The sequence below is a fragment of the Pygocentrus nattereri genome, chromosome 2 (assembly GCF_015220715.1).
Source record: "Pygocentrus nattereri isolate fPygNat1 chromosome 2, fPygNat1.pri, whole genome shotgun sequence".
Lineage (NCBI taxonomy): Eukaryota > Metazoa > Chordata > Actinopteri > Characiformes > Serrasalmidae > Pygocentrus > Pygocentrus nattereri.
The window spans coordinates 18193350-18207716 of NC_051212.1; the positions used below are offsets into that span (position 1 = coordinate 18193350).

Here is a 14367-nt window from a genome sequence, read left to right on the forward strand (position 1 = left end):
GCCAAAATAATGCACTGTGATGTCCGACAGGACACATTTTTTATAAGATGACTTCTAAACTTCAAAATTGTAAATAAAGAAAACTCTTGCTTCTTTCATTTTTTGCTTGTTCAAGTCTTTAATTTTATTTAAATGCCCTCTCTGTTCATAGCTCAAGGCTTAACAAGGCTGCTGAGTGCTACTTTTTAAAGATTCTGGGGCATGTTCTAAGTCTCTGGTGAGTGCACTGTTATGATGCAGATTTTATATTTGTATTGAACTATAAGACTATTTGTTTTATGTGTGCTTGTCAAGTTAAAGTCTTAGTGTAAAAGCTGTGGCATTGTAATGTCTAAGCAAGCAGAACTACTCAAGCACTATGAATTAGAGCGTGGTCATTTTGGACATGGTCACCACTTAAAATGTTTCTACCCAGGTTGCCCCTTTGGTTTCAATACTTGGAATTCACTTTCATTGCACTTGTCTAGGAATTATAGTCCCTCTAAGCAGCATAGAGCAGTGGTTTCATTTCAGTGTCCTTTACATCCTTTCAATGAACTTGGGACTGAACACGGTTACTTTGTGAATTTTACGGCTTTATTTAAGAAATAATGAGACTGTTTATAGTAGTTTTAAGTCTCATAAAAGTCAACAAATACTGAAAATCTCAATACAGACTTTTGTTAGTGAGGTGTGTAATAGGAGATGGGACAGGTGATAAGTCTGATCTTATTACTGATCTTGTTGCACTTTTTTGTCTTTGTAATAGATAGGTGCTGAATTCCAGTGCACAACAGTGCCACTTGAAATCACATGTTACAGTGGGATAATCTTGTACCCCAGTTGACTTCTGTTTTCCATAAGAGAGATGTTTCTGCCTGAAATATTGCCAAACATTTGAAGAAATTTGATAACTACTGAGACAAATGACAATGAAAGTCATATCATATTATTCAGGCTCTTTATTTGACATAAGCTGTATTTTTTTAATTTTTTTAAGCTGAACATTGAAATATATACATTTATCCAGTGCAGTTTGACAAACATAGAAAACAGTTTGGCTACCCATGATGTACAGTTTAATTAGCTCTACTCCTAAGATCTACTCTACAAACACTAAGTTAAAAAAAAAGAATGAATAAACAAAAACAACAACAAGGATAATGACTAATGATAGCAGGTCTGCACAACAACAATAATAATAAGTGAAATGTGATAATCTACTGGACTAACCTGAGTACATTTTTACTACACATTGAAATATAACTTTACTTGTCCACAAGGGAGCAGTACCTTATAGAGGGAAGAAACAACAAAAACACGCTGGTAAAGAGCATTACTTTAGTCATATAATAGTATTTTCATGAATAAAAATCACTCCCAATATCACAAATTAGGCCTACCCTGTTTTTAAACAGTCTAGAAATAGTCCTAACATTTATGGAGCAGAAGTAGGCTGAGGGTTTCCTCTATAACACAAATCTTCAACAAGACACTTCTCATGGTTTAAAAGACTGTTGTAAAACTCTGCCTTCAGCATCTGTCCTGCTCCATCTAAGATTGTGTAGAGCTCCCTCATTTTGTCCGGGTTCGTTTTAGCGAGTCGGATTTGTGAATACTTATCATCGCCAATAAACTGATATAATTCATCAAGAATGGGATCCACTGACACAACTCTTTTAATGAGTTCTTTGCGGTTTGAGTCCACAAATTCTGCCCCTAAGTGAGAAACAGCACAACATGACATGGTTATCATTCAGCATTAAAATGGATGCAACATACGTAATATGACTAAAATCTGGAGACTTCAGCATGACTAATATAGGCACCACCTGATCATAGTTTTCCTCTTGGGGCAGCATATCATGAAAAATGGTGTCTTCCATATTGGAGTGTGTCTAGAAATCTCCAAGATTATTACACCAGGGCCAGTTTCCAATTTTAAAAAATAATAATAACAATAACAATGATGATGATGATGATTATTATTAACAGCACATTATTGTACTAATAAACTTGAATTGTAAACACTCATTGCACTGCCATATACACCTTAAACAGCACTACACAAAAAACAGGTGAACATAAATAACTTACCTGCCATGCCAGCTTGTTTGAATTTTTCCATTCCACCTTCAATGTTGCTGCAGTTGCAGTCTGGCATCACGCATTATAATAACAACAGATGCACCATTTAAGACAGAACAGGAAAATTAGAATAGGAAGCCAATAGACAGTCTTGTTAAGTTGTATGGCTCCATATTGTTGTATGCTTTCATTGATTTTCTTGAATATGAGGGTGTCTAGGGGACAAGGTATCTGCTTGTATCTATTGCCTCCGTAGCAGGCAAGTCTTTCAATTCAAATGGAAAAATTGCTCCTCTTCATAACATAAGGATCACATCCAACATATGCTGTGATTTTTTTCTCAGCCATCTGAACCATGAGTTAAAATCCTCTTTATCAGGAAGCTGGATCTGTTTCTTTCAGAATGCACCATTTTTTAAACATCAATCTGCTGTATTTAAGGAAGCAGCTGTAATCCATATTATTTTGTGTGAGACTGTTATGTAGGGCCAGTTTCTTTACTAAGGATTTTAAAATGAAGGCACTGACATTATCTGGATGGATAGCCCTCCTTGTATTTATATACCAAATTATCAACAATAACAATTATTTTATCTGAGCTTTTGTGCAACATTGCTCACTATCGTAAAGCTAGAAATTCTAAAACTCAACCATAATTGACTTCCATGCAGCTTCTCTGAATGCTATCAGATCCTCAATAAACTAAAAATGCCAAAAATGGAGAATACAGCTAGGACTCTGAGATCAGTCTCTTCCAGGTCCTCTAGGGTCCCATGTCCTCTCTTTTGGGCTCTCCAGTCAGGCCATGTCAGAAGCCTCATTCTGTGGTCATTAGACTATGGTTAATCTTGCCTATGCCAATGAGAAAGTTTATTTGGCCTCTGCATCAACACTTATCCAGTAAAACAGGAAGTCATGAATCATTGTTTAATTTCCTGATCTCTCAGGTGAACATAAGAACATGAGACCATAGAAATAGGCCAATGTGTGTTTCACATGGTCGCTGTCAGAACAAATTAATTAATTAATTAATTAATTAAATAAAGTATCCCATTATTTTCAATAATATCCCATTATTTTCAAATGTAAAACAAAATGCAACAATATGCAAATAACTGAAATCCTATCTTTACTAAAAATGCTTCAGAGATAACATATGTTGAAATTAGAAATGTTTTTTGTAATATTTGCCCATTTTGACTTTGATTTGAGAGGCTGAATCTCTCTGCAATACCTTACAATTAAATAGTGCAACAATTAAAAAATAACATTTCTCAACATAAAATAGCAAAGAATTTTTGCAAGTGAGAAAAAGCAATGCAAATGCAAAGCAACAGCATCAAATACAGTCTTTACATTTCGTCACTGTCCAGTGAAAAATGTATCTCCATTTTTGTTGATTTTTAGCTTTCTACATCATTTCAACGCACCAGCTGTCCTTTACATTGTGTAAAAATTTAAAGATGAACAGACCAATAGAAATGCTTTAAAATCACTTGGAACAAAATCTCTTTGCATTGACTAACATTGAAAGGTAAGAGTATTTTTCCCTTCTCTTATAAAGTAAATATTTTACACATATTCGGTTTTCATTGGACAACAGCAATATACAATACATTAATGCCCAGTCTTTAGGCTTTCTTTCATAAAAGTGAAAGATCACCAATGTATACTTCTGTTTATAGAGGAATCTGTGATGTACAGAGTGAAGCGCTGGTATTAGCAGATGTTCTAATGAAAGTTATCCAGAAGATTTATTTGGACATCGTCCCTAAATATTGTTAAGTCTTGGATTTTTGTTGCTGCCAGAGTTACTAATGCACGTCTATTCACTCAGAGTGGTACACACACAGAATGAGTGTTGTTACAAAAAAATAAAAAATATTAGCAAGATTTATAGCAAGTTACCTGTTGGGAGCAGCACATATAATTCAAATGATTCTGCCTCGGTTCCGTTTGTCATCCTCCTTTGGATTTGCCTCTTTTTTCTTTCTTGCACACACAAAATGTCCTTTAATTCTTGATTTTCTTCTTTCAATGTTCTTATCTCTGCCTTTTTCTGTTCATTTTCTTCCAACATTTTCTGAAGCTCCTTTTCTCTTTCTCTTCCTTCATTCTCAAGCTGTGTTATCCTTTCATGCAGGGCAGACATCTCTGTGGTACTTTGGTTTGACCTTAGTCTTTCTGTCGCCTCCTTCATTTCTCTCAGTGCTTCCTCCTTTTGTCTCAGCACAGCTTGTAGATTCCTTATTTCTTCATTCTTTAACTCTATTGTTCTTCGCAGTTTAGAAGTCTCTGTCTGGTTGCGTGATTGTAATTTTGAGATGTACTCACTCAGATCTGAAATTCTCTGTTTCAGTCTATTCACCAGAGTAGCCAGCTGCTGAACCTGCCGTTCAGGCTTTGGTTGTTCCTTCCCAGTGGAATGAAAATTAATGGCTTTCTTCTTCATAATGAAGTCCTCAATTATTTCAATTAACTCCATGTTTTGCTTTCCACACATGCATCTCCTAAAGAGGTGATATCTTTTTTTGCATCTGTCAATTGTTGTTTGTCTCCTCTCTGCACAGTGGTCAATCATGGTAGCAAATGAAATCTTTGCTCCATCTATAGAAAAAACTAGCATATGCTCAGAAACATTGGAACCCAAAAGTTTTTCCAGTGTCTCTCTTGTTGTCTCTGTAAGTGTCGTGTTTCTTTTCACAACCAGTAGAATAGCATGAGGTCCATCTTTAAACGACTTCACACTGTCTTTAATCACTTGCTGGATTTTAAATTGCTTAATATCATCAGAGCTCAAGTCTTGAGACCAACCAGGGACACGGATTAACGTAATGCGTCTTCCAAATATTGTGTTGTCATCCTTCAAGTAGTGTTCTTTACGTGTGTTCAGGTATGTGAAGGCGTTCTTCCCGAGAATGGCATTTCCAATCTTATTTTTCCCAGCTTTCTGACATCCAATGAGCACAATTTTGATCTTGTCAAAGAGCACTGTTATTTCTAAATAGAAGAAAAGAAGCTTATTATTAATCAAAAGCCTAAATAAACTACCAAGTGATGGTATTACTGTGTGAAATGAAGCTGTCAAACAACAAAGCTATTTCTTTCTTGAGATACATAAACCTCTTACCATCATCTGTATCCCCTAATAAATGTTGTTCATCATCTGGTTTGGCTGTGGATTGACAAAGAAAAATATGTTGCAGTAATTTAAATTTTTTGACAGAAGACCAAAAATACAAAACATAAAAAACAGGCACACTCACATTTCTTAGATCCCATATTTTAAGTTGTCGTTGCACAACCTACAGAAAGACAATCCACTGTGCTTGAAAGCCATCTGGAAACTGCAATTTCAGTTGGTATTCTAGGCGTGCAGAGGTCTCCACACGTTACTCTTCTTTGGAAGCTGTACAGGTATAATAAATGTGTTAACTCTCTTACCCTATTGTGCGACACTGTATCCTGGGTTATGTCTTCGTTACGACATTATAAAATATGAACATACAGAACAGAAAACTCTTGGAGCATTAGAACATAGAACCTAAACAGATTAATGTTAACTGACTCTAGAGCCGAAAACTCTATGACCTTTGAGGAAAGGAGTCCTTGTTTTATCTTCAAAGCAAATAAAAAACTGAATAAATGAATGTTGCCCCCTCAACACAAAAAGAAACATTAAGTGACCCCCTTTTTTTTTAAACACTCTCTTTCTCAGCACTGCCAGCCCATAGTCACCTGCATTGCTCTTTTGCAGATGACGCTACACTCGCTGGTTTTGGATGTGATTAATTACATACTGTAAGCCATCTCATGTGCCATCTTATATGAGTACACAAAAACAGTCAAGGTCTTAATTTATTAAGGTGCCAACCCCACTCCCTCCTTTCAAAATACCTGGCTTTACAGTCAGTACAGTACAGTCTTGCACCCAATATGACACAGGACATAAACATAACTGACTGCTCCTCATAATGCTTTGAGTGACTTATAGACTGAAGCATAAACAGACGATATGACATCCTAACTTGATAGAAAAATATAAATAAATAAAAATTGCTAATTTGCTTGAAGGGCGCATGAAGGCTTGTGTGCTGATGTTTGTAATTGACCTGGACAAATTACTTCTGCTGATAGTCATTTCATTTCAACTTTTTAGTTTAATTTACTGCAGTCTGTGTTTTATTATTGGACTAGTGTTCTGCTAAACCTTCTCAGCCTGTTCTCTAGTGGCACCAGAAATGATCAAGTAATAAGGAACAGCTATGATATAAAGACCAGTTATGTACGGTCAACTGGCAATTCTTCTTCACTGGCCTGCAAAATACATGTTGTCGCAGAAAATCTGGGAGACATTAAAGGGGACTTAAAATGATAACTACACAACTTAAAAATAGTAATTAACTACACTTTTCCTCCCAACCAGATATTTTGGCAATGATATGAAAGTATGGTGATCACATAAAAGGGTGATAATTAAGAAACAGGCCCAGCAACACTTGCACTTTATTTTGACAAAATGTTACTAAATCATTACTTTCTAAATGTCTTCAGAACAGTGTGTGATGTGCAGAGAAAATCATTATCTGCTGACAACCTCGGCTACAGGGCCCTAAGAACTTGCCCTAAACATCATTTTCACTAGTAATCCTGATAATGAAGGACTCTTCTCGCATATCTCATATGTGACAAGTTGTACTTTTGCATTTGGTGCTGAGCATTAATGTTTATAACATAGGATATAAGGCCAAATTCAGTTTAGAATGGGGTGAGGAACTGAGAGTCCAGTATGATTTCATGATTTCATGATTTCTCTGTTCTAATACACCAGACAAACCAGGTAACTGATTTCTGACTTATATTAGGTGGGTTTGAGCAGGAAATAACTAAACTGTGCAGACATCTGACACTTCAGGGCCAGAGTTTCCTACCCTTGATAAAGACTTTTGGATCTTTGGAGTTTAAGGTGTTTAATCAAAGATGTAAATCGCAATCAAATATGAGTAACCACTACTGCTTATGAATCAGAATACTGACTGCAGGATTTTTTTTAATGTTGAGAAGATTACAGCTATGTATCTATGTTTTTCTGATGCTAATAGAAATAGAAAGACACATTTTATATTCCAGGACATAAACATTCCAGTTCCTGGAGAGGTCATATGTAGATCTCAATACAGTTGCCCTTTTAATATTCTCCAGTGTGCAGTCCACATTTTATTAATAAATTTAATAAACTATATTGATCCTTTCATTCGTAGTTTACATTTGTGTCTAAATATTTTAATCAGCAATCTCACTCTAGAAGTAACATACACTGACCTTTTCACTAGTATGAATCGCAACATGAGAAATCAAAGTTTAGTCATTCTGTTGCGTTCTGTTTAGTCATAGTTGCATAATGTGAACTTCTCTTACCAGCCTCTTCTCACAGTAGGGAAAAATCCTTTATCCTTTAAGATTCACTTGCTGTTTACTGGTCCTTGTGCACAAAACAACCTGTGTTCATGTTCTACTGTCTTTTGAAGGGTGTGGCCAAAGCAGCAAATGTCTTTCAATTCAGTGATAAAATTCTTTAGTCTCTCCCAACCTGTCTTAACATGCTACATCATTTTAAGTGAAACGCACTTTTGAGTTATCTCAGTGCTAAAAAGATTAGGGATGCTGATTCTATGGTTATCAGTCTCATCATTTTTTTTGTTATGCCTGCTGTTGTCAGCTTGTCCAGCTGCTCTTTCTGGTAAGTCATGTGACAGGATGAATAAAAAAACAGCAAGTCTTTACTGCTCAATGCAGGAACGTACTGTTTTTTTCTGTTGTTGGTTTGCAAAAGGAATTGAGATCCAAGCAATTGAGAAACAAAAACTCTTAACTAAACTTAAGCCCTTCAAAAATCTTATATAAGGCTTTGCCTGCAAATATTAAATAAACAAAATCCTGAATACCACATTTCACTCTGTAGACTGTGGTTATTGAGCTCATTGGCTGAATAAAACTCCATAATATCAGTTTTTCTGCAGCCATATTAAAATATTTTAAACATATAAACAGGTATAAACAGATTTTTAAACTTCAATCTCTTGAACTTCACATTCTCTTCAGCTGGCAGTTGAATCCTGTTATTTGCCTCATATCACCACCCCAGCAACCACGATATAGAACAGTGTATTGAGTAGCATTGTCTGGCTACTGGTCTAAGCAGCCTGCTCTGCTCTGTGTTTCCTCAAGAAGAACTTTCTACACACGCATTTCCTGCAGAAGCCCTCAGTATGAGCCTTTCTGACATTTCTGGGGTCGACACTTCCGGATTGGGAAGTTCTGTGTAGAATCATTTTGAGTTTTTACTCATTTCCATTTGATGATTTCCCTCATGTCTTCAATGTCTGACCCTGTCATTATCCAGACATTTCTTATATAAACTGGTCTGCCTCACCAAACTCAAAACCTACCCTCAGTCTGTTATGCTCCTTCATATGACCTCCCATATACTGCCTTGTCTTTTTGTTTGTATTATTGTGCTCTTGTTGTCTGTGTTAAGTGTGTTATCTATGTACTTTGAATTGTAAGCATCTTTGGGTCCTTGACAAAGCGCTATATAAAAATAAAGAATTATTATTATCATTATTATTATTATGTGCCCTGCGATGGACTGGTGACCTGTCCAGGGTGTATCCTGCCTTCCGCCCGAAGACTGCTGGGATAGGCTCCAGCAGCCCCCCGCGACCCTGACGGAGAAGCGGATTAGAAAATGGATGGATGGATGGATGGATGGATGGATGGATGGATGGATGGATGGATGGATGGATGGATTATTATTATGATGATCTCGGAAAGAAATGGTTAATCGCAAGAAAAAAGGAGCGAGGAGCCGACATCAAAGTAATTCGAAACAGGATGTATATATGTGACCCTTCCTATCGGGGTTTCGTCCGCCCAGGGTCAATGATGGACACCAGATTGGGAGGATGCAGTGTTATTTGCCTGTAATGAGTATGGCAATCACAGTATAAGTTTCTGTTCATGCTTCAGTCAGTGGACAACACGGCAGCACGCACCCATTCTACTGCCGAGACTGCACCGAATCACCTATATATATTCATATATATATATATATATATATATATATATATATATATATATATACACACACACAAACATATATATATATATATATATATACATATATATATATACGCTGACCAACCAGCGGGTTGACAGGAATTATCAGGAATTTCATAGCATAATATTAATACAACTATTGTACACCGTTACATACACAAGCAGTCTGTGTATAGCAGAGTGAGGGCCCACCTCCGAGACTCTACTAAGGAGGAGGGGATGGTGGAGCAGCAGGATAGAGGAGGTGTGTGTATATATATATATATATATATATATATATATATATATATTAGGGACGGGACTTTAACGCATTAAGTTAGATTAATTAATTACAAAGACTTTAACGCGTTAAATCTTTTATCAGAAATAATCCCTTTTTTAAGTTTGGAGCCGGAACCTTTGTATTCGCGTGTTCTAGCATGCCTGTAAATCTGATGCACAAGCAACATCCGCAAACAACAACGATGGACGACGTAGCCGCTTCTTTTGGTCAACTGAGGCACAATTTAGCTTTAAAAAACCTCCTGATGGGACTTTCGAAAAGACTGCTGTTGTATGCAAGTTGTGCAAAAAGGAGTTTGCTCATCACCGAAGCTCCTCAAGCCTAAAATACCATCTCAATGCTAAACTTGTTGCGGTGAGCGGAGCCGCCCCCGCAGCTGATTTCAGCGATAAATAACCGGCCCAGCCGGCCGCACTGGACCAGGCGACCGGGTTCAGGGCCAAAATAAGTAAGTCTACGTCTGAAAAATGAAGCAGCTCCCTGATTAAATGGATCGCAACAGACTGTAGACCGCTTTCGGGGGTCGAGGATGGGGGGCTACAGTCTGTGTTAGATCGCGACATCGGACCCTGCTCACCAACTCCCGTGTAGGAAAACCATGGCGAGTAAGATCAGGGCAGCTTTATGGTGAAAAGCAGCCAAAACACGACGTATTGAATGCAGTTGATTGTGTTGCATTGACAGGGGACCTTTGGACTTCCGCCAGCAAGTCTAACTGCCTTGGCGTGACCGCGCACTCAGTGTGCGCTGTTAACAAAGTTTGGCCATCAGCATCTTTCACTGTAGAGAAAGTCAACAGACATTATGCACTAAACTCCGCAGAGCATTTTTTCTGTAGCTGAGTCCTGGAAAATTGAGCAAAAGGTTACAACAGTTGGCACCAATTGTGCCAGAAACATGATGGCAGCAGCAAGACGGCTCCCATTTCAGCAGATGCCGCGTGTTGCGCATATTTTGCAGAGATCCGTCACTGAGTGCCTGGACAGTTGTGGATTTAATGATGTACTAGCAAAGTGCCGCAAGATTGTGGGTCATTTCAGACACAGTCCAGCCAACACAGTGGAACTGTATAAAGAGCGAAGGGCACTTGACCAGGAAAATGACCCCCTAATCCAGGATGTTTCCACAAGGTGGAACTCCACACTGTTTATGATCCGTCGTCTTCTCAAAAACAAAGAGGCAGTAAAGGCTACTCTGGACAAACAGGCACAAACTGGTCTTATTATCAGCAGCAGAGTGGACAAAACTAGAGAAGTTGGCAGCCATCCTTGAACCATGCAGGTAAATGGAACAATGTAAAATATTTTCTAAATAATTATTGCCTAAATTGATCACTGTAATTGATAAACTAATTTATTTTTATTTCTTTCTCACTGCAGACATGTGACTGATCTTCTTGGTGGAGAGACTTACGTCTCATGTTCTGCGGTCTTGCCTGTCCTATGATTCCTGGACCACACTATGAAGGTCCTGATGAGGATTCTACCTACATTGTGAAATTCAAGACAGCCTTCATGAAGGACTTCATGAAGTCAGAGCGGAAAGCTGCACTTAATTATGATTGGCTCAAAATGGCTACAATGCTTGACCCTCGCTTTAAGGACTTAAAGTGTCTTCCAAGAGAAGAGCGAGAAGCCGTGTGGAAAAAGCTTGAAGAACTCCTTCAAGATGGATCTATAAAAGCTACCTCACAGATGAGCCACCAAAAAAGAAAGGCCCCTTGTGCTTTTCTTCTGACTCTGACTCTGATTCTGATGTAGGGTCTAATGCCTTTAGCCTCTGTAAAGCAGAACAGACAATCAGTGAGACAGACTGCCCACTACAATGGTGGTCAGCACATGCAGGGGCACATCCACAGCTCTCCACTCTGGCTAGAAAGTACCTAGCAAGCCCTGCCACTTCTATCCCATGTGAGAGTTGGTTCTCACTTGCTGGGAACATCATCCAGAAGAAAAGAGCAGCCTTAAGCTCTGAAAATGTGAACAGGCTCGTTTGTCTCAGTAACTGGCTCAAGGAGAAAAAGTAGCCTCAGTGTTGTATGTTTTGGTTGTACAAAAATATTGCAGGTTGAATGTTGTGCTAAATTCTATGCTCTTAAATGCAATATGTAGTTTTGCCATAATTCTGTTGTTACTTTAGAAATGGCACTTTAATTTTTGTTTACACCAGATGTTAAACTCTCAGGAGTTGCAATATTGTATAGTTGTTTTATTTATTTTTAATTTTTACAGTTCTGTACAAGAAATGGTGCTATGATTGTCTAATGTGCTGTTTACATTTATTTATTTATTTTTCAAATAAGTTAAACAATCAGGGGTTCCTGAAATACTTGAAATCTGAATAACTATAATAGCACCAACACATCTGTTGGTTTAATAACAATAAAAAAGAAACATTTCAAAAAGTAATAAACATGTTTGTTGTTAAGAATATACGTGTATTCATTCAAAATTTTTGTAGCAAAACAATTTTTGTAATTGCGATTAATTACAGACCCTGTAATTAACTCAATTAAATTTTTTAATCAAGTCCCATCACTAATATATATATATATATATATATATATATATAACACACACACACACACACTCACTCACTCACCGGCCACTTTATTAGGTACACAGTTGGCAGGCGTGGTTGTTGGTACCAGACGGGCTGGTCTGAGTATTTCAGAAACTGCTGATCTACTGGGATTTTCACACACAACCATCTCTAGCGTTTACAGAGAATGGTCCGAAAAAGAGAAAATATCCAGTGAGCGGCAGTTGTGTGGACAAAAATGCCTTGTTGTTGTGAGAGGTCAGAGAAGAATGGGCAGACTGGTTCGAGATGATAGAAAGGCAACAGTAACTTAAATAACCAAACAAAATCTCTGAGCCATTCCAACAGCTTGTTGAAAGTATGCCATGAAGAATTAAGGCAGTTCTGAAGGCAAAAAGGGGGTCCAACCTTTTACTAACAAGGTGTACCTAATAAAGTGGCGTGTGTGTGTGTGTGTGTGTGTGTGTGTGTGTGTGTGTGTGTGTGTGTGTGTGTGTGTGTGTGTGTGTGTGTGTATTTTATTTATATATATATATATATGTTAGAAAGCCCAGCAGGTGAAACGTCATCTGCTGGTAAAACAGCATTAACGCAGTCTGAACATGTCAGGACATGCCCAGTCACACTGAAACCTGAAGCTGCTGGGTCAGACTGAAGCTGCTGGGACAGACTGAAGCTGCTGGGACTCTCCGTGTGTATTTGCCATATCCCGTGTGCGTTCTTGAACAAATGTAAGCATTTTCCATCTCCTTAGTGATAGATAGTTTGATTATTATTACAGTTTGTGTTAAACGGAAATATATTGTGGGAGTTTGGTTAGCTTGAGTTAGCCAAGTAGCCTGCAGCTCAATGTTGTTAGCTAGCACTGCAGCTAACTTTGAATGCCTGTAATGGCTTAATAATGACGAATATTTCATTTGCAATGTATATTTTATGACACGGTTTATCCGACTTGGTTTATTGTAGTGTTTGTGACTAAGCTTTATTTGAGAGTTTGAAACATTGACTTATTCGTTGTCGTTTATACCATATAAAGTTATGCTGTTACGCATGTTTACCTCTGCGAATATTACGTTGGCAATTCTATACTTTTCTCCGCCATTGATATTACATGGCTGTTACGGTATTATGCGTAAGTGGCAATTTGTATCGAAGTAAGGAATCTTACTAGTCAACTTCTAACTGTATGGCAGGTTATTTGTTAATGTTTAAATGTAATTTGAGGAAGGTTCTCATCATTTCTAACACATTGTATTACCTTTCTGTATATTTTCAGACCACACACATACACACACACACATACACACATACACATACACACACACACATACACACACACACACATACACACAAATACACACACATTCACACGTGCAAAGCGATGTCAAGATAAACCCTTTAATAAAGAAGAAAGCATCTCTCTATCCAAGTGCCTTGATTCTTTAACGGGGATCATAGTCCATGATCTGCCGCCTCAACCAGCAATCCTTCTTCCTGAGTCTCGCCCCCTCAACATTGGTCCTTCGAGCCGGATTGAGTGCAGCCTAAGAGGAGGATCATGGACAATGCAGCATCAGACAACGTAGAGCTCCGAAGACGTTCACAGAGAGAACATCACTTACCTGCTTACCTGGATGACTACCAAGTTGGATTCCAACCCTCTGCGACCATGGACCTAACAACTGCTGTATCCCGCTCTAACAGCCAACGCAGCAGTAACCATAGCAGGTTGTCCAACAGAAGTTCCCACATCCATAGCAGAACTAGTAGACATACATGTTACTCAGTCGGTACCTATCCCACTCAGGGTCTCTCTACAACTCAAGCTGCAATCCTGGAAGAGAGAATAAAGCAGTTGGAGCTGGAAGATATGCACTGTATGATCGAGCATGAAACTCAAGCTGACTTTGAGTGTGAACTGCTGGATGGTCAAGCCAAGGAAGCACAGCGACTCCAAGACGAGGCACTCAAAGCCAGAGAAGCACTCACTAAGTGGCTAGAAAGAGAGCGGCGCCTGAAGAGGGCTGAACAAGACCTTGAGATTGCTAAGCTTCGTTCTTCTATGCTTTCCAGTAGCTGGACACCTACACATTCAGCTGCGCACTCTGACGAGTCAGACCCTTTTCTGGGCTTACCAACGCCAGAGCAGGTGAGACAGGTCAACGAACGTACAACCTCCTCCCAGCTACGGTCGACCCAGTTACTTCCACCACCTGCTCCTGTTACGCACTCACCCATTTCTTCCCTACAAGTGAAGCAACAAGCCACTCCAATCTCTATGGCCCTTCCTGCTGGATCACAGCAGCTGCAACCTGCGGCCACCCCAGCGAGACCAGCTTCTCCTACAGATCCAACAG

The 14367-nt window shown here is 38.5% G+C and overlaps 1 protein-coding gene across 2 annotated transcripts; it reads right to left on the bottom strand.

Moving 5' to 3' along the window:
- Positions 1-923: 923 nt before the first annotated feature.
- On the bottom strand, positions 924-7720 carry LOC108416208 (GTPase IMAP family member 9-like). 2 transcript variants are annotated; one of them, XM_037544503.1, is made up of 6 exons: positions 7486-7720; positions 5334-5476; positions 5198-5242; positions 3976-5067; positions 2077-2136; positions 924-1698 (listed from the first exon to the last, which is right to left on the bottom strand). In XM_037544503.1, exons 2-6 carry the CDS (start codon positions 5347-5349, stop codon positions 1418-1420), a joined length of 1494 nt encoding a protein of 497 aa, XP_037400400.1. In that variant the 5' UTR covers positions 5350-5476; positions 7486-7720; the 3' UTR covers positions 924-1417. The 2 variants fall into 2 exon arrangements, with proteins under 2 accessions (XP_037400400.1, XP_037400406.1); XM_037544509.1 differs by lacking the exon at positions 2077-2136.
- Positions 7721-14367: the final 6647 nt, after the last annotated feature.